The following is a 27,839-nucleotide window of genomic DNA, read 5'->3' as shown; positions in this document are numbered from 1 at the left end:
GATGGCACACACTGGTAATACTGGGCACTAAGATGACACATGCTGGTAATACTGTACACTACAATAGCCCACTCTGGTAATACTGGGCACTAGGATGGCACACACTACTTGTAAGATTTAATTGACTTTCACCAACATGGCCTTGTACGTGCTGGACAAACATTTCACAATTAGAACAACACTGCTGCAAGAGGCCAATGAGTAAGCGTTGTTAGTTATAAGCCTTGTTGCAGAAATGGCTTTTGTAAGTGCTAGCTGGGATTTTTTGATACAGGTAATAAAAAAAATGGAATTCAAGAAAAGTTATGAAGATTACTTTTGTTTATTCTCAAGTTCTTCTGTAAAGCCTAAGGTTGGAGGATGAGGTGGACGCATCTGTGTACTCACTGCCCCATTATTGTTTACTGTTTATGTAGAGTCATAAACTGTACAAGTAAGGGCACCACAAATCCAAGGCTACAACTGGGCAGGTCATCAGGTTAAAACAGTTCCCTTTGCAGATGATTTACTATTATATTCAGAGGCATAGCTGACTGCACTAGCAGCTTGTGTTGATCTGAGGAACTAGCGCCCCCCCCCCCCCCCACTCCCTCAGCTCTTCAAGTGAAGAGCAAAAAAAAAAAAAAGGTCTATGGACCTTCACATTACTGCAGGAAGCCAACTAGATTCCTAAAATAATGCAGCCTATCACATCCCTCTAAATAATACATGCCCCCTCCCCCAGCCCTACAACTGAAAAACAACAAAAAATGCTAAATACAAGAGCATTTCTGTATCAGCATTTTGGTACAGAAAACAGGTTAAGTGCAAACCTGCCTCTCAGTCACACTCCCTGACACTATGTATCCAGGGCAACTGTCTCCTTCACTCAACCCTTGCTGTGCACTACTGATTATATTTATCTAAGCTGGAATAAGACATCCCACTGCTTCATCAGAACTCAAAAGACTTCCAACATCTGTCAGGTTATGAATTTAATGAAATCAAGACTAAAACAATACTTTTGAAATACGGTCTTATTCACAGTATAGTATAGCAGTTCCCACACTTGTGACAGCACAACAAAGTTAAATATTTACAGGTCTGGCTGACCAACTCTCTATCTCAGTCATGAAAGGAATCATGGGAAGGAATTAAAGAAAATGATACTGGATAAACTCAGAAAGTGTAAGCGACGATAACGGACCTGGATCATAATGATTTAGGTCATGAAGGTGTCTGGAGTCTGCATGACACTCTGAGTCAGGCAATCTTGATCTCTTCAAAAGGAAAGTTATATGAAGTAATGAGGAAGCAAGTTAAAGAATTCAGATGGGAAGGTAAACACATGAGGATTGCTTAAGAGAAACTAATTACATATGGACAGCTAGGAGGTCTGGCTGTTTCATACTTGAGAGATTATTATAAGACCACTGAATTACAATGGCTTTATTTAGTGCACTGTGAGAAATATAAAACTAAAAGGAAGGGGTTAGCCTTCAAACAGAAGAAACTACCTCAGAAATCCAAATATTTTTGGGGGGGTCTCCATGGCAAAATCTACTAGCATAAAACATTTTTGGATGTCTATTAGCTAAAACTAATTATGTAATAGCACCTAAAGAAATACTGTGTACAGTTGTATACAATTTGCAAGCGTCCATCTGTGGAAAACAATACTGTTTTGTGATTTGAATTTTGGTGTAATACAGTAAAATGAATAATTATATGTTAAGGACTGCAACTGTGCTTGCGATATTTTAATAATAAAAGTTGAACTTAAAAAAAATTAAAACAGCATATTTAGATAATAGGCTATGCTTCCAAAGAACCAGGACTTGTGCCAGTTAAAGCTCTGTTCAGGCTGATTTCTAAAACAGAACAAATGACCAAACGATCAGCAGGAAGGTGGAAAGACTACCTAAATAAGCCAAACTGCTCTACTACTACTACATACAATTACTTATTACCTGCACTGCTGTCAGGTGGGCAGGATATTGCATGGTGGTATAAACCCAAGTGAGCTAACATGTACAAAAAGTATTTTATCTGAAAGCATCCACATAAAATACACTTTACTAAGTTTATTTAAGTTGCTTTTCAAGCTCTTACTTTATAAGTGTAATATTGCCATCCAGGCAGTGCTTGTCAGCATGGACTACTGTAAGGTCTGTATGGGAAGCTCAGTGGCTCGGTATTGAGGCTTCTGCCTCACAACTCCAGGGTCTGTTACTCAGGCCCAACTTCACGTTAACTGTCTGTGGTGACTCTGTATATTGTCCCTAGGTGTGCAAAGGTCTTCTCCAAGTAATTAATTTTCCTCACACCTCTGCAAAACATGCTGGTTGAACGCTACTAAAAAAAAAAAAAAAAAAAGAAGAAATTATGTCATTACGTACCTGATTAAAAATGCTATATATTCTACTAGTACACCTCAGTCAGCACACCCCTGCGTAGTTTAATGTTGTCCTGTGCTGCTCAGTCTTGGGCATTACTGTTTGGTTAAATTACGGAATTAAGTAGGAAACAAAGTACAGTTGTGTACACTTACCATAAATGTAGATGTTCGAGTGTATTCACTGTTGCAGTCATTACATTTGGGTAATCCTGCTGGCAGGTTGCCCTCAGTTGGCTTGATTAACAAAGTCTTGGGTCCTGCGTCGGTTGCTGTCGCCCCTTCCCTGGCGTCAGGTCGTCAGGGGTATAAAAGATGCAGCCAATGCCATTTTCTTCAGTTTTTCTTGCCCCAGATGTCAGGTGCCCCCAAAAGGGTAGGCTAAATATATGTAAATAAAGCATACATGCACCAAAATAAACTTTACCTTCATCTACAAGCAAATACACCACATAGGTTGTATAGATCAGAGAAGTAAAGATAAGTTCCAGCAAAAATAAGGGGGATGGCGGGTGGGTAACCTGGACTGCAACAGTGAATACACTCGAACATCTACATTTATGGTAAGTGTACACAACTGTACTATGTTCTTCATGTTTCACTGTTGCAGTCATTACATTTGGGTAGAGAGTCCCAAAGCTATGGTTGGGGGGCTGGAGCTAAACCGCATTAGGAGCGGCTATGAGGCCCTGCAGAACTGCAGTGGCAAAGCCTGCCCTGGATTTAGAGTAAAGTGGCAGATTGTAATATTTTGTAAAGGTATGCACTGAACTCCAAGTAGCAGCCTCTAAAATGTCTTTGGTTGGTACTCCCCTGAGAAAGGCTGCAGAAGTGGCTGCAGCTCTGGCTGAATGTGGCCTAATGCCCTTAGGCACTGGTTTGCCATGCTGTGAGTAGCAGAAATGAATGCAGTGACCTATCCACTTTGAAACAGTCTGCTTGGAGATAGCCTTTCCTTGTGATCCTGCGGCATATGCCACTAGTAATTGTTCTGTCTTTCTGAAAACTTTACTTTTGTCCAAGTAGATTCTAAGTTGTCTGTGTACGTCCAAAGAATGCAGAATTTTCTCCCCCTTGTTCTGTGGATTTGGATAAAAAGTTGGCAAATGAATAGTTTGGTTAAGGGCTACACTGGACACCACCTTAGGCATAAAAGTAGGGTTTTGTCCTCAGAGAGACCCTGTCTGGATAAAAAATGATAAAGGGTTCCACAGCCATGAGAGCCTGTAGCTCTGACACTCATCTTGCAGAAGTTATTGCTAGGAGCAGAGCTGTTTTCCAAGATAAAAACTTTATATCCGCAGTAGCAGCTGGCTCAAAAGGACGTAAGGTGAGTTTTACCAAGACATAATTGAGGTCCCATGCAGGTATTGGCGTTCTCCTTGGAGACCTTAAATTTTTGGCTCCTCTGAGGTACTGCCTTAATAAAGGATGAGAAAAGAGTGGTGGCTCTGTATTGTAATGAGCCGAAATGGCAGAGGCATGGATTTTAATTGATGAAAAAGATAGGCCTTTGTCCAGCATCTCAGTGAAGTATTGCAAAATCTGAGGAATATTTGGGACAGCTGTATCAGTTCCTTGAGCTTGGTTCCAAGGACAAAATCTCTTCCATTTTCCAGCATAGGATTTTCTAGTTCTAGGCCTTCTGGCTTCTAAAATGACATCCATCACAGCTTTAATGAGAGGTGTGCTTTGTATGGCTACATTATCCGCCATGCTGCCAGGTTTAGGGTCCTGAGTTGGCTGTGCAGAATCTGATTGTTTTGTTGGGACAGTAGATGAGGTATTTGAGGTAAGGCCCAGGCTGGGCATTGAGACAAGTTCCTTAAGATTGGATACCAGTGCTGGTGTGGCCAGTCTGGGGCAATCAGAATCATTTTTGGTTTCTCCTGTCTGACCTTTAGGAGTACCTTGGGGAGGAGAGGCAGTGGAGGAAAGGCATATAATGATAGGTTTGTCCAGTTGAAAGATAAGGCGTCCACTTTCCATGCTTGTCTGTGATAAGTCCTTGTGCAGAATCTTTTTAGTTGGTAGTTGTGAGGAGAGGCAAATAGATCTATGTCCAGGCATCCCCATTTCCTTGTTATCATGCTGAAGACTTGTGGATCCAGCTTCCACTCGTGGGGATCCATGAGGTTTCTGCTTAGTTCGTCTGCCAGAGTATTTTTCCTTTCCTGGCAAGAATTGTGCCTGCAGATGAACTTGGTAAGTCAATGCTGTGTCCCATAAAGCCATGGCTAGTCTGCAAAGGGGGTAAGAATGAGTGCCCCCCTGCTTGTTTATGTACCACATGACCGTGGTGTTGTCTGTCTTTATCAGTAGTTGTCCCAGATGAATTAGGTCCTTGAAGGCTGTCAGGGTATTTTGAACAGCTAGCATATCTTTTTGATTGCTATGTAGATGCATTTGGTTTGTGGACCAGGTGCCCTGAATGCCTCTTCCTGCCATGTGGGCTCCCCAGGCATAATCTGATGCATCCGTCATAAGGTTCTGCCTGGCTGGGGGTAGTGAGAATGGCTGTCCCTTGTTTTGGTGACAAGCCTTTGCCCACCATCGAAACTCCTGTTGCAGGCAGGGAATGAGTGTAATCATTGTTTCCAGGCTGTGGCAATGTTGTGTCCAGACACTTTTTAGGTACCATTGAAGTTTCCTCATATGCAGTCTTGCATATGGAATTAGTAGGATGCAGGATGCCATGAAGCCCAAAGCCTGCAGTAGTTTTCTTGCAGATAACTGGGCCTTTGTTGCCATTCCCTTGAAATAGGTAGTCAGTTGCCTTTGTTTGTCTGGCTTGAGATAAGCCATCTGGGCAGTTGTATTTAAGCTTGCACCCAGGAATATTATCTCTTGAGAGGGTACTAGTTTTGATTTCTTTTTGTTGACTGTGTACCCTAGGCATGTCAAAAGTATTTTCACAAACGCCAGATGCTGTAGTAGAATGTCCTTGTTCTCTGCTTGAATGAGGCAGTCATCCAAGTAAGGATATATTTGTATTCTTCTTTGTCTGCAGAAAGCAATTACTGGTGCCAGGCACTTTGTGAAGACCCTGGATGCAGTAGATAAGCCAAAGGGCAGTGCAGAGAATTGGTAATGCTTTGAGCCAGCCTTGAATCTGAGGTATCTTCTTCATGATTGTCTAATTGGGACATGCAGGTATGTCTCTTTTAGGTCTAAAGTCATGAGCCAAGCCTTGCTGCCCAGCATGGGCAGAAGCTGCTGCAAGGTCAACATCTTGAATTTTGGTACATCTGGGAAAGTGTTTAGAATAGATAGGTCGAGTATTCGTCTCCATGCTTTGTCCTTTCTGGGTACCAAGAACAGTCTTGAGTAAAATCCTTGTCCCTGCTCTTGCTGTGGCACTTGTTGAATAGCCCCCATGTCCATGAGAGATGCAACTTGTTTTTGAGCCTCTGCCTATTGATTTTTTGGCAGGTCTGGCCAACCGATTGCCCTTGGCAGGGTATGGAAGTGAAACTTGTAGCCTTGTGACACTATGTCTAGAACCCATTTGTCCTGGGTTACAATGTGCCAATTTTGAGAAAAAAGTGCTAGTTTTCCCCCTAAGGGTGCTGCCAGAAGATAAGTGCTTGGTGCAGGCAGGGGGAATTCATTGGGACTGTTTCCTGTATGGTTGTGATTTGTCTTCTCCACTTTTGGAGGCAGAAGCACCCCATTGCTTAGACCTGTATGAACCGTGCGGCTGGGATCTGCCTCTAGGGCATCTGGATCTGCCCCTTTGAGGTCTGTCTGACACTGGAAAGGACCAATTCTTTGTAGGACAGTGTCTGCTAAACCTAGGTGGCTGTACCTGTAAGAAATCCTTGACCGTTTGCATAGATTTAGCTTTGCCCTCCATTTTCTTTAACACCTCTTCTGCCTTAACACCAAACAAGGTATTATGCTGTAATGGAGCATCTAATAATTCTGCTTTGACATGATCACGCAGATTTTGTTCCTTTAGCCAAGCATGCCTCCTAATGACAGAACCCGTAACAGCGGCCCTGCAGGAGGCCTCCAGAGAATCAAAACCACATTACAAAGTATGCTTTCCAACTTGTTCAGCTGCATGCAATAAATCCTGCATTTCTTTGTTTTCTGAACATTCAGAATTTACCAACATTTTCTGATTAAGCAGTGTCATGATATATTGCTGATATTTGAGCATATGAAATTGGCAATTTAAGGCCCTTATAGCCAGGGTGGCAAATGTGTAAATCTTTCTTCCCCATCTATCCAGAGCCCTAGAATCTCTGTCAGAGGGGGTAGGGTTTTTTGCAGTGGAAGCCTTGACCCCTTTGGGACCCTGAGAAATAGTTTCTAGGTCTGCAGTAGGGTTTTTGAAAAGGAATTTATGAGAGTCAGGAACCCTGTAGTATCTGTCCGGCTTAACAGGAGCTGGAGGTAAGGAGTCAGGGGTCAGACTAGACTCTGAGAACACATCATCTACAATGTCTAACACAGGTGGAATAGCTAGAGGCCTGTGTTGAGGTAGTAAAAGGAAGTCCCAGAGCCTCTTCTTAGATTCTGAAAAAACTTGGCTCTCCCAGTGGAAGTGCTACCTCATGGTATGCAAGGTTTCCCCAAAAGAGTAGTCCTAAGGAGGAGAAGCTGAAGGAATAGATTCTTCAGCATCAGAATCCTCATAGGGGGGAAGAGAATATTCCTGATCAGAAGAGGAATCAGATGAAATGGAGACCTGATCTGTAGATTCATAGTCTGTCTCTTGCCTAGGCCTCTTATCAGGAGGGGGATGGGAACCCCTGATCAAGGTAATTAAGTCTTTGGCCATTTTGAGCATCTGTTTTTTGGGCATGGAGGCCTGTCCATGTGGCTGGTGAACTTGTTTCTTTGCCTTTAAAGGTGCTTTAGTCTTTGCCTTTGAAGCTGAAGTCGGTTTAATATATAATTGTTTAGGTCTGAATACACCCTCAGAAGCCGATGCCTACTCAGCGGCTCTGGACCCATCTGAGGGAATAGTCTCCAAGGCTCCAATACCTTGAGTTTCCAGCAGCCTGGCCGACTCCACGTGGGAGTCGGTAGCGGCCTGCGACTATAAAGTAGCAGGTGTCAGGGGCTGCGAAAGCGCCTCACTGAGAACCGGCGACTGGCTTAGGAGAAGCTTCGTCGTCGGTTTTGGACCTCAGTTGCCTGTCTTTTTCTTTTTCTTTGCGTTTTTTGTGAAATCCGGTAGTTGGATGGCTATCCGACGACATTGTATAATTAAATCTTCGCCCAAAATAGCTTAATGCAAAATCGTACCGACGCTTAATAGTGCGTTGGTTAAATCTAGCACAAAACCGATAACTAGAAACGTTGTGGTCAGGGCCTAGGCAAGGAATACAGTAAGAATGAAAGTCCTTATGAGGTATTTGCTTCCCACAAGAAATACAATTATTAACTTTTTCTGACATCGGTCTGGAGCAAGAAAAACATTTCCCTAACGGGGTACTTAGCTTTTAATGAAGACTTCAGATCTGAAACTCGAACACGAAAATCTCAGGAGTCGGCCGACCGACACTTGTGAACTGCTTCTGCTTTGGGCACAGCGCGGCAAGAAAGACTGAAGAAAATGGCGTTGGCTGCATCTTTTATACCCCTGACGACCTGACGTCAGTGAAGGGGCGATAGCAACCAACGCAGGACCCAAGACTTTGGAATTCAGGCCGACTGAGGGCAACCTGCCAGCAGGATAACCAAATGTAATGATTGCAACAATGAAACACGAAGAACATCTTATTCATACTTTTTTCTGATAGACCATCAGTTTGAAATTTAAATAAATAAAAAAATCACCACTTACCTAATTATTTTAACAAGCTCACTCATGTTGACATGATCAGGTACCAGAAATTTTGTCTTGTCTAGCACTGGCAGTTGTTTCTCACCCTTATATCTCTCAATAATAACCTGTCAATACATAGAAAAAATTCCATCAATAACTCTGACAGTACACCTGAAAACACACTGTCCTGTTTTCCCAATTATGACCCTGAATCTGTCATTTTTCAAATGGATTACATAAACCTTCTCTCACATTATCAGTTTATCTCCTCAACATCTCATCACTAGATTAGAAAAGCTCCTTCCAAACCTCTTAGATATATCTAAGATGGCAGTTTGAATACCACACACAAAGGAAAAAAAATGATCATCTATGACTACTAACCAAGCAAGATATTAAAACTAAGAAAAGCAAAATAAATAAATAAAAATAATTTAAAAGAAGGTTGTATACTAACCATAACAATGGATCTGTAATAATAGGTGCAACTTCGTGCAGCAGTAGGGCTATATGCTGCATGCTTTAGGACCACACAGCCAATAAAGCTTTTCAGACTGTTTGGATTGCCCCCCCATCCAATTATTTGCCATATAGTGCAAACATTAACCATTTGAAATGCTGACACTCACTAGAGTGAGTGTCAAGGCACTAAGACTGAACAGCTGAAAAAGTGGTCTTACATATACTAAATCAGAGATGTCCATTTCTCAGAATACTGGCAATTTTGGAGTTGGCATATAAATTTGGGGGTAACACTTGCCCTCCTTACATCTGGGAGTGCAGCAGCTGTTTGCCCCTACAGCAAAAAGAGAACTTTAAAGGAGATACCAATTTTTGACTTTCCGTGCACTGTATGTCAGACGTATGTCCTATGTGCAAGACGTAAGGTACATATGAGACGTATGCATGTCTAATCCTCAGAACTGAAGTGCCCCAGAAGCAACCTCAGAGAAAGGCAATAACAACCATTCAAGAAGGGAAGAAGGAGAAAAGAATGTAAGAAAGACCCTTTGGCAAGAAGGAGGGCAAGAGAAAGTAACAGGGGGCAGGAGTGAGGGGCAGAATACTGCAACAGTGAGAAATAGGACATCCACTGTTATGGTAAGATCTTACACAACAATATTATGTTCTTCCTTATCATTGCTGCAGTATTCTTTACTCTTGGGAGAGTCCAAAAGTTACTGGAAAGTATGGGACGAGGAAGGCAGAGAAGAAGCCCTCCAAAAACCCATGAAGGATGGACCCGGTAAAACCCAGCCTGGCTCTAGAAATTACATCCAACTTGTAATGTTTGGTGTAAGTGTGAACAGAAGACCAAGTGGCAGCTTCCAAGATGGACCTAGTAGCCAGACCCTTGAAAAAAGCACCAGAAGAGGCCACTGTCCTGGTAGAACGATTACAAATAGAAGAAGAAAGCTGCTAGCCATGAAAAGAGTAGCAAAAATAAAAGGCCTTAGAAATCCAGGAGGAGATGGTTCGTTTAGATACCACCAAACCCAATTTCCTGGCATGAAAGGAAATAAAAGGCTGCTCAGATTTCCTGACATGCTTCGTCTTGTCTTACCTATGTAATATCAGAGTTGTCTATGTAACTCCAATGTGTGAAAAGCCCTCTCACTAGGATTCTGTAGAGAAGGAAAAAAGAAAATGATAAATAGACTGATAGAAGGACAAATTATTAACTACCTTGGGCATAAAAGGATTGGTAAGAAGAGACATCCTGTCCCTGTGAAAAAAAACAAAAAAGGTGGAACTTCCATGGGTGCTTGAAGTTCAGAGACCCCCTTGCCAGAAGTAAGAACTACCAACAATGCAGTCTTCCAAGTACAATGTTGTAGGGAAGAAGAAACTGCAGATTAAAAAGTGGACTGAGTCTGTTTCTCAAGAACAAAATTAAGGTCACAAGAAGGAGGAATAGGCTTTCTTGAAGGCTGGATATGAAGGATGCCTATTAAAAATTGTTTGACTTCAAAACTAGAAACCAACGGTGGATTCGGATGCAGACAAGCCGAAATGGCTGACAAATGAACCTTAAAGATGAATATGTCAGACCAGAATTGAGCAACTCACACAAATAAGAAAGGACCAGTGGGACCTCACAGAACAAGAGGCTATGTGATATGTGAGACACCAGATAGAAAATCTCTTCCATTTAGTCTCATATGATTTCTAGTAAGAGGTTTTCTAGCCTCCTGTAAAACCAGAAGCATGTCCTCAAAAAACCCATGCCTGAAAGGAATCAAAACCCTATCAGTTAAAGGGTCAACAAGTAAGAGTGAATGAGAGATCCATTTTTTGTCTGAAGATCCATTCTGTGAGGTAACTTGTGATGACTGCCCTTGGCCGGGTGAAATAGCTGGGGGGAACCAGTTCTATCTGGGCCAAAACAGAATCACCAACAGGATTTTGGGTGTGTCCCACATGATCTTGTGCAGAACCTTTAGTATTAGAGGAAGAGGGAGATAGCCATAAAGACACATCTCTTTACAAGAAAAAGACATTGGATCCACTTTCCAAGCCAGAGGGCGTGGCACTCGAAGAAAACTGGGGAAGCTGTCTGTTCAGAGGGAAGGCAAAAACGTCTACCTGAGGAATACCCCACTGATGTACAACATCCAGAAACACCTCCCTGTGAAGCATCCATTCATAAGGATTTGTCCTGGACTTGCTCAAAGAGTCTGCCACTAGTATGTGCTCTGAAGGTATGCAAACTGCCTGCAGAACCAGAATATGGAAGACTATAAAATCCCACGCCTGAAGAGCCAGCATGCAAAGAAGGTAAGATTTTGTGCCCCCCTGCTTGTAGACGTTCCACAAGACTTGTGACATTATCTGTAAAAACCTTTAGATGACTTGGAACCCAAAGGGAGTGAAATGCCTGGAGAGCTAGAAGAGCCGCTTGAAAGAGGATAGCAGTTTGGACGGCTCATCTATGGAATGGAAACAACAGCAGGATCAGATGAAGGACTTTTATACAAATACATATGATCCTCAGGAATGTTATAAAGTTATAAAATCTGCCTGCCTTCTTAGGAGCCAAAGTCTCAGAGTCCAGAGCCTAAAAAGCTGCTGAAAATGTATTCAAGAGGGCAGCTATAACAGGACGGATTGCAGAAGGTCTAGGCGAGTCCATTTGCAAAAGTTCATAATATGTCTTTTAAACCTCAGAAACCTGGGAAGAGTCCCACTCAAAGTCTTCCATCATATGGCCCACCATATGCCCAACAGGATAAATTTTCAAAATGAGACTCAGAGGACAGTGAATCTTCTTCATTAGACCCCAAGGTGAGAAGAGAGTGGATCTGGAGGAATTTGCCAATGACTCTTCACCACAACCCAACTCTTTATTAGAAGAATCAGACTCCCTAGGCCTTTTAGGAGGGATGGAAAACCAGGCAGCAGAAGCAGGGAACAGTCAACCCTTGTCGGGGTTTCAGGGCCATACAGCCATTGAATAGCCCCAGAGTACAGTCCTGCCATCTTTTATGAGGATTCTTAGCCATGTGTTTGTTTTTTTTTTTGTTTCTTTTTTAAAGGAACACCTGCTTTAGCAAATCTAGGAGGTTTATACCAGGCACCTCTTCCTTAACTAATATTTGGGAAATCCACCTACGTTCCTCCGAGATAATCAGTTGTGGTTTTCCCTATATATCTTTACCAGCTGTATGCACAGTCTCAGTGAGCATTGGGGGTAGACAGCTCATATTGGCCTCCAACTGGGTTACAGCAGAGCAAATTGATGTTGGCACCGGATGGTCCCTGGGTTCTTCATCCAACCCAAGGGAGACATCCAGTGGAGAGTGGACAGTAGCAGAATGAGTACATGCTATCATGGCTTTATTATAAGTGGCGGCTGAACTTCAGGTTGAGTGGATTTGGCTATGATACCCTGAGCCAAAAGCTTCAGACATCCAAACAGAGAGGGACAACAGGAGACAGTGAGGTGTGTCTTAGGGACAAACACCTGACAAACATCACACTGTGTATGGCCATGTGCAAGGCCCAAACAAAAAACTCACTTCTCATGTCTATCTTTATGGGGACTCTGTCTCCCACACTCACATTTTCACTTCTTGGATGACAGGAAAACAAACCACAAGGAGGAAAAAAAATAAAGGAAGGAACTCCAACAGGCCACTTATCTTTAGCAGGATCAGTAATGAATAAGCTCGGTGAACAGTACACACAGTCCGAGTTCAAAGGCAACATTCAGAATGGCGGCAAAGAAATTCTGAGGATTTGGCATCCGTACATTTTGCACAGAGTACATACGTCTGGTGTATGGCACCCAGAAGGTGTAAAGACTTTGATATGCTGGCCAGATGTTAGGCCATCTTCGACAGGATATCCCAAGAGTAAAGAATACTGCAGTAGTGATAATAGTGATATGGAAGGACATCATCTCCTCAACAACTGTAACTCCAAGAGCAAATCATAAGCTGAAAACAATTCCTCTTGTACCTGGCAATGGTATTAGTGAGGACTATGTCTGCTATACAAATGTTGTCCACAGGTGTATTACTAAGAAAAGCAGCAAAGGTGGGCATACCCTTAGTTAAGTGAGAGTTTGGTGTAACCAGCAATGACTTACCATATTTGATGTAACAGAAGTCTATGTCATTTTCCAGTCATCTGGAAAGTGTAACCTTAGAAGCCTTTGACCCTGTCATCTGCAGTATGAAGGAGATGAATAATTGATTGCGGTTATAGAAGGGCTTGGTTCTGTCTATGAAGAAAGTACAGTTGTGTACACTTACCATAAATGTAGACGTTTGAGTGTACTCACTGTTGCAGTCATCACATTTGGGTTATCCCTGCCAGGGTAGCCCTCGGCCGGCCTGAATACCAGAGACTTAGTATTTCTGCGTCGGTTGGTGTCACTTGAAGACTGACATCAGGTCATCAGTGGTATAAAGGAAGGCAGCCGACGCCATTACATCTGTTTTTCTTGCCCTAACCAGTCAGGAGCCCCCAAAATAGGAGGACAGGCTCTGGTGGCAGAACACCACCAGTGGAAAATAAATACCAATATGCCCCTTGTAAGGAAGGAGAACAACAAGGAAGAATGGTAACACAAGGAGAGAGAGAAAAAAGGGGGATGGAGGGAGGGAAACCAGGACTGCAACAGTGAAGACACTCAAACAGCTACATTTATGGTAAGTGTACACAACTGTCCTATGTTCTTCGTGTTTCACTGTTGCAGTCATCACATTTGGGTAGATTCCCAAAGCTGAGGAAATGGGTGGAGGCAGTCAAGGAAGCTAGGGGCTGGCTAGCATGCCCTGCAAGACTGCAGAGGCAAAACCTGCCCTGGATTTGGAAAAGAGAGGCAGGTGGTAAATGTTTGGTAAAGGTGTGAACAGATGTACAGGTGGGGACTCCTATGAGGAAAGCTGCAGAGGTGAAGGCTGCTCTGGTGGAGTGTGTCCTGACCCCCTTGGGGAGGCTTGCCATGCTGTTTGTAGCAGAAATGGATGCAGTGTGCTATCCGTTTGGAAATGGTTTGCTTGGAGATGGCTTTGCTCTCTGCCCCTGAAGCAAAGCTAACCAACAGTTGATCAGATTTTCCGAAGGGTTTAGTCCTGTCCAGATAAAATCTGAGCTCTCTGTGCACATCTAGAGAGTTCAGAATCCTTTCCCCCTTGTTTTGAGGGTTTGAAAAGAAGGTGGGCAAAATGGATGGATTGGTTGAGAGCCACACTGGACACCATCTTGGGCATGAAGGATGGATTAGTTCTGAGGGATATCATGTCTGCATGGAAGATGATGAAGGGTTCCACTGCCATGAGTACTTGCAGCTCAGAGACTCTTCTGGCTGAAGTGATGGCCACGAGGAAAGCTGTCTTTCAGGAGAGAAATTTAAGCTGTGCAGAAGAAGCTGGTTTGAAAGGAGGCAGAGTGAGCTTTTCCAAGATTAATTAAGGTCCCAAGCTGGTGTTGGTGCCCTTCTGAGAGGCCTCAAGTTGTTAGCCCCTCTGAGGAACTGTTTGATCAGAGGGTGTGAAAAAAAGAGGCTCCTCAGTGGGAAAATGAGCTGAAATAGCAGAGGCATGAATTTTTACAGAGGAGAAAGAGAGACCACTGTGTAGTAGGTCAGCTAAGTAATCCAGGATGAGAGGGATGGAGGGCTGTGCTGTATTGGCCCCCTTAACCTGGATCCAGGTGCAGGACCTTTTCCATTTTTCTGCATAAGACTTTCCGGTGCTAGGGTGTCTGGCCTCTTGAATAACATCCAGAACCTGTTTACTGAGGATGGCAGATTGGTCAGTGGTCAGGGAATAAGCCAAGCTGCCAAACTGAGTTTCTGCAATGGGGGGTGCATGAATTCCCCTTCCTTCTGGGTTAGGAGGTTGGGAATCTGAGGAAGATTCCACGGGGGCAGTGGGGACAGGCTGTGCAGCAAGGGGTACCAGTGCTGTCTGGGCCAGTCTGCAGCTATGAGAATGGTCCTTGGTTTTCCCTCCCTGATTTTGATCAGTACCTTGGGAATCAGAGGTAGGGGAGGAAAGGCATAGACTGAGAGGTTTGCCCAGGGGAAAGACAGGGCATCCATCTTCCATGCCATGCAGTGATGCTCCCTGGTGCAGAATTTGCTGAGCTGATGGCTGGTGTGGGAGGCAAAGAGGTCGACCTCTGGGGTTCCCCATTTCTGAGTTGTTATTATTAAGAAGGCATTTCTGTTGAGCTGCCACTCATGGGGGTCCAATTGTTTTCTGCTTAATTGGTCTGCCAGGGAGTTGAAAGAGCTTGGCACGTATTGTGCTAACAGGTGTAGTTGCATGGAAGAGGCTGTAAACCAAAGGGCCACGGCCAGCCGGCACAATGGGTAGGAGTGAGTACCTCCCTGCTTGTTGATGTACCACATCACTGTGGTGTTGTCTGCTTTGATCAGGAGAACCCCTGGACAGAGAAGGGGTTTGAAAGCTATCAAGGCCTGCTGCACAGCCATCATCTCTTTTTGAATGATGTGCAGGGGGAGTTGCTGAGGGTTTCACTGGCCCTGTATGCCCTGCCATCTAGGTGTGCACCCCAAGTGTAGTCTGATGCATCTGCGGTGAGGGTCTGGGTGGCAGGGTGTGGGGAGAAGGGCAATACCTTGTTGTGGGAGCAGGCTGTTGCCCACCAAAGAAATTCCTTCCTCAGGCAAGAAATAATAGGTAAAAGAGTTTCTAGATCTTGAGAGTGTTGACACCAAAGCCTCTTTAGGTACCACTGAAGTTTCCTCATATGCAGTCTGGCATATGGAATAAGGAGTATGCAAGATGCCATGAACCCCAGGGCTTGCAGGAATTTCCTTGCAGTAAGCTGGGGCCTAGTGCCCAGTTGAGAGAAATAAGCTGATAGGAAACTTTGTTTCTCTGGTGTTAGGCATGCCATCTGGGATGCTGTGTCCAGACTTGCTCCAAGGAATATTATCCTTTTGGTGGGTACCTGTTTGGATTTCTTTTCATTGACTGTGTACCCTAAGGAGGTTAGTAGGTCCTTTACAAAGGCCAGGTCTTTGAGTAGCTTTTCCTGGCTGTCTGAATAAATAAGGCAGTTATCTATGTAGGGGTAAATTTGAATATTTCTTTGTCTGCAAAAAGCAATGGTCGGAGCCAGGCATTTTGTGAACACTCTGGGAGCAGTAGATAAGACAAAGGTCAGTGCAGAGAACTGAAAGTATCGAGATCCTGCCCTGATGTGAAGATATTTTCTGCAGGACTCCCTGATGGGAATGTGGAGGTAGGCCTCTTTTAGGTCCAGGGTGGTTAGCCAAGCGTCCTTGGAGAGCATGGGTAGCAGCTGCTGGAGGGTGAGCATTTTGAATTTTGGGATCACCAGGAAGGTGTTTAGAATGGATAGATCGAGGATGGGGTGCCAGGTGCCTTCTTTTCTGGGTACCAGAAAAAGTCTGGAGTAGAAGACTTGGCCTATCTGCTCTGCAGGAATGTGCTCCCAAGTAGAGCAGGGTACGGATTTGCTTTTGAGCCTCTGCCCACTGATTTGGTGGTAGATCTGGGAACCCTTCTGGGGTTGGAAGGGTGTGGAAGGAGAATTTGTACCCCTGAGACACAATGTTCAGAACCCATTTGTCCTTGGTAATGGTGGCCCAGGTGCTTGAGTGAAAGGAGATTTTTCCTCCTTAGGGTATGTCATGGTGGGCAGAGGTGAGGTTGGGAGGGGGTGAGTCATTGTGAGTTCTTACCATGAGGGGGTGGCTTAGAACTCCCTGGTTTTGAAGTGGAGGCAGTCCACTGCTTAGATCTCTGCAACCCCGGGGACTGCTGACTTGGAGGTCTGTTTCCACGGGGCCTAGGCTGGCTCTGTTTACTAGGTGCAGGAAAGGACCAGTGCTTGGAAGGAAAATGCCTGCTGAACCTAGGGGGCTATATCTGTAAGAAATCTTTAATAGTCTGCATAGATTTTGCTTTTTCTTCCATCTCTTCTGCTTTAGTAACAAATAAGTTATCTTTGTGCAAGGGTGCATCCAACATTTTTGATATGACATGGTCTGGCAGGGGTTGCTCCTTAAGCCATGCACGTCTTCTAATGACAGATCCAGTGACTGCTGCCCTGCAAGAAGCTTCTAGGGCATCAAAACCGCACTGCAAAGTGTGTTTAGTTACTTGACCAGCAGAGTGCATTAACCCCTGTAAATCTTTAGATTCTGCCCATGCAGGAAACAAGGAATTTTTTGTTTAACTCATTAACCCCCGAGTACCGTCTCACAGTGCCTCTGTGCTTACATCTGAGCACACTGTGAGAAGGTACTAATTGTATACAGTTACAGCCAAGTCCCTTCCCCAAGCGCTTCTAACTTTACACCCATATTGTAACTCCACTGTTAAAAAATAAGTTGAAAAAGTAACTGAACTTTTTCAGTTACTTTCTCAACTTATTTTTCATTGTGGCATCATTCTCTATGCCTTTCAAGGAGCAAGTGGTGGCAGCCAATCGGACTGTTTCATGTCAAGCCACCACTTTCATAACACCTCCACCCCCAGGGACTGGTTTAAGTTTTGGCAGTCACAAACACTTTGTTCCGGCAATAAGTGCTTTTTCTGCTTGCTTGCATTGCCTCACCCCTAGTAAGTGTGCAGTCAGAGAGTCAAATGTATGGAATTATTTAGTGAACTTCAATCATCTGCAGTAGGCAGTTTCAAGACGAGAAGACCAAATATATGAGACAGAAATCTGTATAGTTTTCTAATATCACAGTAGTCAACAACTAGGCTTCCTTTGGTCTTGTCTTTCGGCTTTTCCCAGTTAGGGGTTGCCACAGCGGACTACAGGTCCGCTAATGATTGGCAGTTACCGGATCGGATCAAAAAGAAAAGTGTGTGTGTGTGTGTGTGTGTGTGTGTGTGTGTGTGTGTGTGTGTGTGTGTGTGTGTGTGTGTGTGTGTGTGTGTGTCTGCTTGATTGTTTATGAGGGTCTTCTGTCTGCATGTGTGTGAGTGAATGCGTGCAAGAAAGGAGAATGAATGTGTGTGTGTGAATGCGGAAGAGAGTGTGTATATGTGCGTATGAGTTAGAGTGAGCAATGCATGAGAAAATGAACAGTATGTGCGTGAAAGCAGAATGTATGTGTGTACGAATGCAGAAGAGAATGTGTGTGCATGAGAACGAGTGGGCAGTGCATCACAGAATGAAGAGTACATGCGTGAAAGCAAAATGTCTGTGTGTGTGTGTGTGTGTGTGTGTGTGTGTGTGTGTGTGTGTGTGTGTGTGTGTGTGTGTGTGTGTGTGTGTGTGTGTGTGTGTATATATATACGAATACAGAAGAGACTGTGTATGTATCTGTATGAGAGAGAGAGAGAGAGTGAGCAATGCATGCTGGCCGCTACAGCTATTTATCCCTAGTCATGAAAACACTAGCTTTTGGTTAGAGATGGACAAGGAATTCACCATGTGCACTGAAAGAATAATTTGCAGTCTGCTGTTTTAAGACTGGTTCCATTAAACAAATGAAAAAAAAAATGGCAGGGGCTAGTTGTAAAATCTGTGGGTTAAACCCATACTTGAAGAAGCTGGTTACTTGTGGTGAACAATAACATTACAGCTAGGAAAGGGCTTTACTGGATGTTTTGTGCAACCTGAAAGGAAGGAAGTTCCTTATGGTGAGGTGCAACAGTGGGTATGAAGAGCAATAACTGATGACCATAGACCCCAAGGTAGAAAGTCCATTCAGAAGTGTCATAAGTTGAGCTGGGGATACCCATGGGGATTGCTACAGCTGAACATATTTGGAAATAGATAAAAGGAGCAGTGGAACCATTGTTAGAAGTTATTTGTATGTCTGTGTGTTTGTCTACTCTACAAACCAGGAGCTGGAAGGGCTATCTGGCATGTTCATTGGTTGTTAAACTTTGGACTTGTATTGTACAGTGTATACAATTAATATTGTGAGATTGCAGACTCGTGTTGCTAATGCATTTGAAAATATGACCTGTGTCTACGTACGTGCATATCTATGTGTCTGTATATAAACGCATATCTGCATTGTAATATAGTGGCTGCTGAGACAGTTTGGCTGACCCAAGGCAACACATTTCTGTGAAGTCATGTCATTTTAACTACTGGGTGCAGAAGGTGAGCCAGGGACAAAAGCAGAGGCAGGGTCAACATAAATTAGGAACTGCCACTGGAAATTATGAAAGGTGGTTAGTTTCCCAGGATGGTGCATTCCAAACCTCTAAATTGAGTGTGTGTTGCAAGAAGGAGACTCTGAAAGCTATGCATGCCAAGAGTTCATAGGCAAGTTCTAGGTTAGCTGCCCTTGAAGGATTTATTTTTTTTAAGCCTAGCCAGTTTCCCTTTTTTTGTGCTTGAATTAACCTATCTCATTTGGTTAGAGATTGGCCTCACCCATCCCTTGGTCTAATTATATATTACCCTTAAGAAATCACTAGAATCGTACCCTAGATAATTTTGAGGAGATCAATGCATGTGATAAAGCATTTAGGAGCTGCCTCTCTCTCCATTAGTAGTATAAGAGGCAGTCCTGGGTTAAATTTTCAGTTCCCCATCCACAGAGCCAAGTTGCACATGAATATGGACAGGGATGAATGTTATATGTAGATGGGGAGTCTGTTCCAGAGCAGATGTATCCATTGCGAGGCATACCTGTCCATCCAAACCATTCAGTTGATGTTGCAGAAGTTCAGATGCTGAGACTGAGTATTTGATGCCTTTTGACTTGCTGATGTGCCATAAATCCATCATTTTCTTTTCCAGACACAGGTCATCTCTTAGCAGTCTGTAGGATACCAAGTATAGTGACAGGGCTTTGAGTCAGTCTATGCAGGACTTATTTAGGTCTTGTATCCTTTTAGTAAGCTACCTCTCTAGGTCTACCAGTTGCATGTGTCTGGACTGGTACGTGCTAAAGGGTGCATTATATTCAATGACTGGCCTAATCAGGGCTGAGTAAAGGGGGGGGGCAACATCCCTAGATCCCTTTGTGGGACAATTTCTGAGTCCTTTTCTTGAAAGACCAGAATCCCCCTCAGGTTTATATGTCCAATCCTTCAGGATTCTTACCGAATTCAACATCATGAGGTTGGTGGATAAGCTCCTAGTGGCCACGGATCTTTCTGTCTCCTCCCGGATCCCTCTCACTTCTGGATTTGGGGCATTTTCTCCCAAGACTCCACCAAATATTCCTTCTCTGAGGGGTTAGAGCTTTCTACTCTGATCCCTCTGGTGCAGACACCCTTTTCCCCTTCGGTTCCAGGATATGCTTGATTTCTTTGGTTTCTTTGTAACCAACAGACTCCTGAAGCTGTGGCTCCGCTGTTAAGTTCAACAGTTTTGGATCAGCTCCAGTTTATTTGGAGCCATCCTTGATTCTCGGAACCTGAGCAGACATGGGCTCTTCTTGGCTCCTGTTTCAGAGGAGGGTCTCTCAGAGCAGCGTGTGACCTTGGCTCTGAGGTTGTTGTCCTTGGTTCCAGGCTCCCATCCCTCTTCAGTGGGGCCTGCCTTCCAGGTAATGGAGAAGGCACTGGCCTCTGCAGACTCTCAGCAGGCACCTTCTGCATCGGAGTTTTATCCCAGGACTCAGCCTTGCCCATAGCTGCCCCCAACCTCCACATCCAGATAGCGGGTACTTAGGCTGCAAGATACCCCTGCACAGGGCCTGTCTTCTTTCATTTCTTTCTTCTTTCTTTTATTTCTGCGATCAGCACCTATCTCGAGGTGTAACTCCAGGGGTGAATTTACAGTTTGTGCATACATCCACTTTTTACTGAAGGGGTTGCTTGGGTGAATGCTTCGTTTTGGTGATTGCACATACTAGGAAATGTTGCTGAAGGGTTGTTTAGGGCAATATTTCATTTTGGTGCTTGTGCATAGTTCAACATTTTACTGAAGGTGTACAAACTGAGAACTGTTGCTGAAGGGGTCACTTCGGGTGAATTCTTCATTTTGGTAATTGTACATACTTCAACATTTTACTGAAGGGTTTGCTAGGGTGAATGTTTTATTTTGGTGCATGTATATACCAGGAAATGTTACTGAAGGGTCGTTTGGGGAAATATTTCATTCTGGTGCTTGTGCATACCATCAACATTTTATCATTCCTCAAATGTGTGTTCAGTTTCTCGTACAGTTTGTGGCTTTCTTGTAAAGTGCTGTGGACTGCAGTCACTGAATAATAACTATATGATTTTCAGACTTCATACCCTTCCGAACATGCTTACTGTGACATTACCTGCTAAGTATATAAGACCAATATTTAAAATCTCTTCCTTTTTTGGGTTTCTGTCTCTGACTGTTAAACTAAGAGGTTGTGGGTCATGAGGGATGCAAAAAGTTTGCAATATATTTTGGGCATTTTTCCTGGCTTTGTCAGTCATGTGTGGAATTTAGATGGGAGGAAGGGCTCAGTAATATACAAGTGTTATACTATTTGTACTGAATTACTCATGTCTTCTCCTAACAGATTATAATTAGTCTGTGTTACCTAACAGATGCACAAGGCAATATAATGAATGTCTACTCAACAGGTTATCTGCAGCAATTATCACCTTTGTCTGAACATGCAGAACCTTGCAGTAATTAAATGTAATTCATTATCACATTATTAATTTACAATATGTGCAGTTACAGTGAATCACCGAGTCATTATCACTTGTCAGGTAAAACTATCAGCAGCTGCCTCTGTTATTCACATTACTAAAACTTATCACATTGCAAGCACAGGTATGGGGCACTTCAGATTCCTCCCTTCAAGTGCCACTGATATTTTTCATATTTTGTTGCATTAGTCTGCTAGGAGCTTGTCTGCATACTGACTAAAACCTAATTTTAAGATAGCAAAAGAACTATCCATATGCTGTACACATGTATAGAAATCAGTTTTTTAGGACTTTGGTTATGAGAAGTATGATTTTTGTTTCGTATTTTGGTAAATAACCTTGCTAGGGACCATGTCAACATGGTAAAAGAACTGTGCTTGTATGTTGTACACATGTGCAGATATCAAAGTTTGTTTCGGAGTTAGGTTATGGAAATTATGATTTTTTTTCATATTTTGGTAAATAACTTTGCAAGTGCCAAGTAATACCTCATTTTGAAGACAGTGTTACTCCTTACAACATGGTAAAAGAAAGCACAGTTGTGTACACTTACCATAAATGTAGATGCTCGAGTGTATTCACTGTTGCAGTCATTACATTTGGGTAATCTGCTGGCAGGTTGCCCTCAGTCGGCCTGATTAACAAAGTCTTGGGTCCTGCATCGGTTGCTGTCCCCTCTTCCATGACGTCAGGTCATGAGGGGTGTAAAACATGCATCCGATGCCATTACATCAGTTTTTCTTGCCCCAGATGTCAGGTGCCCCCTAATGGGGAGCAAATAAAATCAAAAACACAAAAATATACCTCCAACCAAAAGCAAATACACCAAAAAGGCTTTTAAGCATAGTAAAAGAAAGTAGAGGTATAGCCAGAGAAAATTAGGGGGCTGGAGGGGAGGGTTACCTGCAACAGTGAATACACTCGAACATCTACATTTATGGTAAGTGTACACAACTGCACTATGTTCTTTGTGTTTCACTGTTGCAGTCATTACATTTGGGTAGATTCCCAAAGCTATGGTTGGGAGGAGGAGTTTATACAGCATTAGGGACAGCTATAAGGCCCTGCAAGACAGCAGTGGCAAAACCAGCTCTGGATTTAGAGAAAATTGGTAAATGATAATGCTTGGTGAAAGTATGTACAGAACTCCAGGTAGCAGCTTCTAGAGTATTCCTGGTAGGAACACCTCTGAGAAAGGCTGTAGAAGTAGATGCAGCCCTGGTGGAGTGTGATCTGATCCCCTGGGGAATAGGTTTTCCATGGTGCTTATAGCAGAAATAAATGCAATGGCTTATCCATTTAGAAATGGTTTGTTTTGAAATAGCCTTCCCCTCTGGCCCTGCAGCAAATGCTACCAGCAATTGTTCAGATTTTCTTTGAGATTTAGTCCTGTCCAAGTAGAATCTAAGTTGTCTATGCACATCCAAGGAATGCAGAATCCATTCACCTTTGTTCTATGGATTGGGAAAAAAGGTTGGCAAATGAATGGACTGATTAAGAGTCACACTGGAAACCACCTTGGACATGAAGGATGGATTGGTCCTCAGAAATACCCTGTCCACATGAAATATTATGAAAGGTTCCACTGCCATAAGGGCCTGTAATTCAGATATCCTTCTAGCTGAAGTGATTGCTAAAAGGAAGACTGTTTTCCAAGAAAAAATTTTAAGTCTGCAGTAGTAGCTGGCTTGAAAGGAGGTAGAGTGAACTTCTCCAAAACAAAGTTAAGGTCCCAGACAGGGGTAGGGGCTCTCCTGGGTGGTTTCAAGTTCTTTGCCCCTCTGAGATACTGCTTGAGCAGGGAATGAGAGAAGAGGGGTGGTTCTGTGTTACAGTGAGCTGAAATAGCTGAAGCGTGGATTTTAATGGAGGAAAAAGTCAGGCCCTTGTGAAGCATCTCAGTTAAGTATTGCACAATCTGAGGTAAATTGGGTGCTGCTGTGCTCATCCCTAAAGATTGGTTCCATGCACAGAATATTTTCCATTTGTTAGCATAAAAATTTCTAGTACTAGGCCTTCTCGTCTCCAAGATGACATCCATTACAGGTTTGCTGAGGGATGATAAGGGTGAATTTAAGTGATTAGCCAGGCTGTAAGGTTCAATGTTGGAAGCTGAGGGTGCAGACTTTGGTTCTCCTGCTGAGACAGCAAGGAAGGGGTCTGAGGGAGGTGCCATGGAGATATTTGTGACACACTGCACAGGAGTGGGCGCCAGTGTTGGCGTTGCCAGTCTGGAGCAATCAAAATCATTCTTGGTTTGTCCTGTTTGACTTTTAGCAGAACTTTGGAGAGCAGAGGCAGAGGGGGAAAGGTGTAGACTGATAGGTTTTTCCAGCTGAAGGACAGAGCATCCACTTTCCAGTCTTCTTTGTGGGGAATCCTGGTGCAAAACTTGTCCAACTGGTAGTTCTGGGGGGAGGCAAATAGATCTAAGTCTGGGCTCCCCCATTTGCTTGTCAACATGTTGAAACTCCGTGGTTCCAGTTTCCAGTCGTGTGGGTCCATGAGATTTCTGCTTAGTCCGTCTGCCAGTGTACTCAATTTTCATGGGAGGAATTGAGCTTGTAGGTGTATTTGGTAGCTCAAGGTTGTGTTCCACAATGCCATGGCTAGTCTGCAGAGGGGGTAAGAATGTGTACCCCCCTGCTTGTTTATGTACCACATAACCATGGTGTTGTCCATCTTTACCATTAGTTGTCCTGGAAGAATGTAGTCCTTGAAGGCTGTCAGAGCACTCTGTACAGCTAACATTTTTTTTTTGATTGATATGTAGGTGCATTTGATTTGGGTTCCATTTGCCCTGAATGCACTTCCCTGCCAGGTGAGCCCCCATGCATAGTCTGATGCATCTGTAGTTAGGGTTTGGGCGGCAGGAGGTAGTGTGAATGGCAGTCCCTTGTTTTGGTGGCAGGCCTCTCTGCCCATCATATGAATTCCAGGCGTAGGCAAGGTATGATAGGAATCACTGTTTCCAGGCTGTGACAATGTTGACTCCATAGACTTTTTAAGTACCACTGTAGTTTCCTCATATGCAGTCTTGCATATGGAATTAGAAGAATGCAGGAGGCCATGAACCCCAAGGCTTGCAGTATTTGTTTTGCAGATAGCAGAGTTTTTGTGGCCACTTGTTTGAAGTAAGTTACCAAATGAATTTGCTTCTCTGGTGTGAGGAAAGCCATCTGGGCAGTTGTATTCAAGCTTGCACCCAGGAATGAAATCTGTTGGGAGGGTACCATTTGTAATTTCTTTTTGTTTATGGTGTACCCCAGACAAGTTAGAACCCTTTTTACAAACGCCAGATGATTTAGAAGTATGCCCTGGTTTTCTGCCTGAATTAGACAATCGTCCAGGTATGGACATATTTGAATATTTCTTTGCCTGCAAAATGCAATAACTGGAGCCAGGCACTTTGTGAATATCCTGGGTGCAGTAGACAAGCCAAAGGGCAGCGCAAAGAACTGATAATGCAAGTAGCCTGCTTTAAAGCGTAGGTATCTTCTGCAAGATTCCCTGATTGGGATGTGCAGGTATGCTTCTTTTAAATCTAGAGTTGCCAACCAGGCATCTTTGCCTAGCATAGGAAGTAACTGGTGAAGAGTCAGCATCTTGAATTTTGGAATGTCCAGAAAGGTGTTTAGAGTAGACAGGTCCAGAATTGGATGCCATGATTTGTCTTTTCTGGGTACCAGAAAAAGCCTGGAATAGACACATTGTCCCTTTTCTTCTTCTGGTACTGGTTGAATAGCCCCCATGTGTAAGAGGGAAAGTACTCATTTTTGAGCCTCTGCCCTCTGATTTGGGGGCAGGTCTGGCCAACCATTTGATGTTGACAATGTGTAGAAATGAAATCTGTATCCCAGGGACACTATATTTAAAACCCATTTGTCCTGGGTTATGAGTTCCCAGTTCTTTGCATGAAGAGTAATCTTTTCCCCCAAAGGGGCGACTAAAAGGTAAGTGCTTGGTAATTTTAAAAGGAAGTCACTGAGATTGTTTAGCATAGGGGGGTGTCTTGTTATTTCCAGATTTGGAAGTGGAGGCCCCCCATTGCTTAGTTCTGAGAGTCCCCTGGGACTGAAACCTGGTGCTTTTGGTGTGTCTGGGTTTGGCTTGAGAGGATCTGGAAGGAGCTGGAAAAGACCAATTCTTAGTAGGCCAGTGCCTACTAAATCTTGGAGGCTGCACTTGTAAGAAATCTTTAACAGTTTGCATAGATTTAGCTTTATCTTCCGTCTTTTCTAGAACTTCTTCAGCCTTATTGCCAAACGGACGGTCCTGATTTAACGGAACATCCAACAATTTTGCTTTAACATGATCAGGCAAAGATTGCTCCTTAAGCCAAGCATGCCTTCTAAGCACAGACCCAGTAACAACAGCCCTGCAGGAGGCCTCTAAAGAATCAAAACCACATTGCAAAGTATGTTTTCCAACTTATTCAGCAGAATGCAATAAATCCTGTAAATCTTTATTTTCCACACAGTCAGGAATCAACATCATTTTCTGTTTAAGCAGTCCAATAATATGCTGTTGATATTTTAACATATGAAATTGGCAGTTTAAAGCCCTGATTGCCAAGGTTGCAGAAGTATAAACCTTCTTACTCCATCTATCCAGCGCCCTGGAGTCTCTATCAGAAGGGTTAAGATTTTTAGCAGTAGAAGCCTTTGGGCCCCTGATAAATGGTTTCTGGATCTTCAACAGGATTTTTGAAAAGGAACTTGTGGGACTCAGGAACCCTGTAGTATCTGTCAGGTTTACTAGGAGCCAGAGGCAGGGAATCAGGGGCCATACTGGATTCCTCAAACACATCAACAATGTATAGTACAGGAGGTATAGCCAAGGGCCTATGCTGAGGTAGAATAAGGAAATCCCTAAGCCTCTTTTTTGAATCAGAAAATTCCTGACTTTCCCACTGGAAATGCTCCCTTAAGGTATGTAAAGTTTCCCCAAAAGAAAAATCCACAGGAGGGGAAGCAGAGGGAATAGAATCCTCTGCATCAGAATCCTCATAAGTAAGTAGGGATAAATCCAGGTCATTAGCAGAGTCAGAAGAAACAGAAACCTGATCAGAAGATTCATAATCAAGCTTAGCCCTATTCCTTTTAGAGGGGGGGGCTGCCCCTGATTAGAGTAATTAGATCTTCAGCCATTTTGATCATTTGTTTTTTAGGCATAGGGGCCTGAACATGTGGCCTGGGAATCGTTTTTTTAGACATAGATTGAGATTAAGCTTTAGTAATGAAGGCGGAGTCGATTTAATATGAAAGTCTGTATGCCTGAATACACCCTCAGAAGCCGGTGTCTGCACAGCGGCTCCGGACCCATCCAAGGTAGAGACATCCACGGGTTCCATAGGTGAAGCCTCTCGGGGCATACCGGACTCTGAATGGGTCTCAGTAGAGGCCTGCGAATCAGAAGTAGCGGGTATCAGGGGCTGCAAAAGCGCCTCACTGAGTACCGGTGAACTGGCGACTGGCTTAGGAGAAGTGCCGTCAGCAGTTTTGGACCTCGGCGGCCTGTCTCTGTCTATCTTTGCATTTTTTTAGAATCCCGGTAGTCGGATGGCTAACCGATGACATTTCTGGATAATTAAACCGTGAACCAAAATATTTAGAGGCAAAAATGCACCGACAATGGATAGTGCACTGATTAAATAACGCACAAAACCGACAGCAAGGTACGTCGTGGTCAGGGCCTAGACAAGGAATACAATACGAATGAAAATCTTTGTGAGGTATTTGCTTTCCACAACTAGTGCAATTATTAACTTTTACTGACATTGGTAAGGAGCAAGATAAAGTTTCCCCAATGGGGTACTTAGCTTTAAGTTGAAGACTTCGGTTCTGAAACTCGAAAATGAAAATTTCAGGAGTTGGCTGACCAGCACTTGCGAACTGCTTCTGCTTCGGGCACCGCATGGCAAGAAAGACTGATGTAATGGCGTCGGATGCATGTTTTATATCCCTGATGACCTGACGTCATGGAAGAGGGGACAGCAACCGATGCAGGACCCAAGACTTTGTTAATCAAGCCGACTGAGGGCAACCTGCCAGCAGATTACCCAAATGTAATGACTGCAACACTGAAACACGAAGAACATCTGGGTCTGTATGCTGTACACATGTACAGATATCAAAGTTTGTTTCAGACTTAGGTTATGGAAATTATGACTTTTTTTTCATATTTTGGTAAATAACTTTGCAAGGGAACATGTCAGTGTGCCAAGTAATACCTCATTTTGAAGACAGTGTTACTCCTTACAACATGGTAAAAGAACTGTGTCTGTGCAGTGTACATATTTACAGACATCACAGTTTGTTTAGTCTTGTAGGATTATTAAAATTATACATTTCCAATACTTTTCATTATTATGTCCATATCTTTGCAAGGGAGCATGGTGATGATACAAAGGCATCATTTTGAAGCTGACATTGAGGCATACAACTTCTACACTGATATGTAGCTTCTGTTTGTTACAGGTGATGAGATATTATGCTTTGTTTATTTATCAATTATAAGAAATATTATATTAATCATATTTCTGTGAATATCTCCGTAAAGGAGCATCACACAGTAATGGTTAAGGTATAATTTTAAAGCTGACATTCATACAAACAAA

At 43.4% G+C, this 27,839-nt stretch overlaps 1 protein-coding gene across 2 annotated transcripts in view; it reads right to left on the bottom strand.

Moving 5' to 3' along the window:
- MAP1LC3A (microtubule associated protein 1 light chain 3 alpha) overlaps positions 1 to 27,839 on the bottom strand; it is a 412,466-nt gene that overhangs the window by 96,445 nt on the left and 288,182 nt on the right. For both annotated transcript variants that reach the window (XM_044090279.1, XM_044090280.1), the window contains exon 3: positions 8,175 to 8,281. In XM_044090279.1, the coding sequence (XP_043946214.1) occupies positions 8,175 to 8,281 (107 nt within the window). The remainder of the gene's footprint in view (positions 1 to 8,174; positions 8,282 to 27,839) is intronic.

The sequence above is a fragment of the Protopterus annectens genome, chromosome 12.part0 (assembly GCF_019279795.1).
Source record: "Protopterus annectens isolate FY-2018-M chromosome 12.part0, PAN1.0, whole genome shotgun sequence".
In the NCBI taxonomy this organism is placed as follows: domain Eukaryota; kingdom Metazoa; phylum Chordata; order Ceratodontiformes; family Protopteridae; genus Protopterus; species Protopterus annectens.
This window is presented reverse-complemented; position numbering and strand designations above follow the sequence as displayed.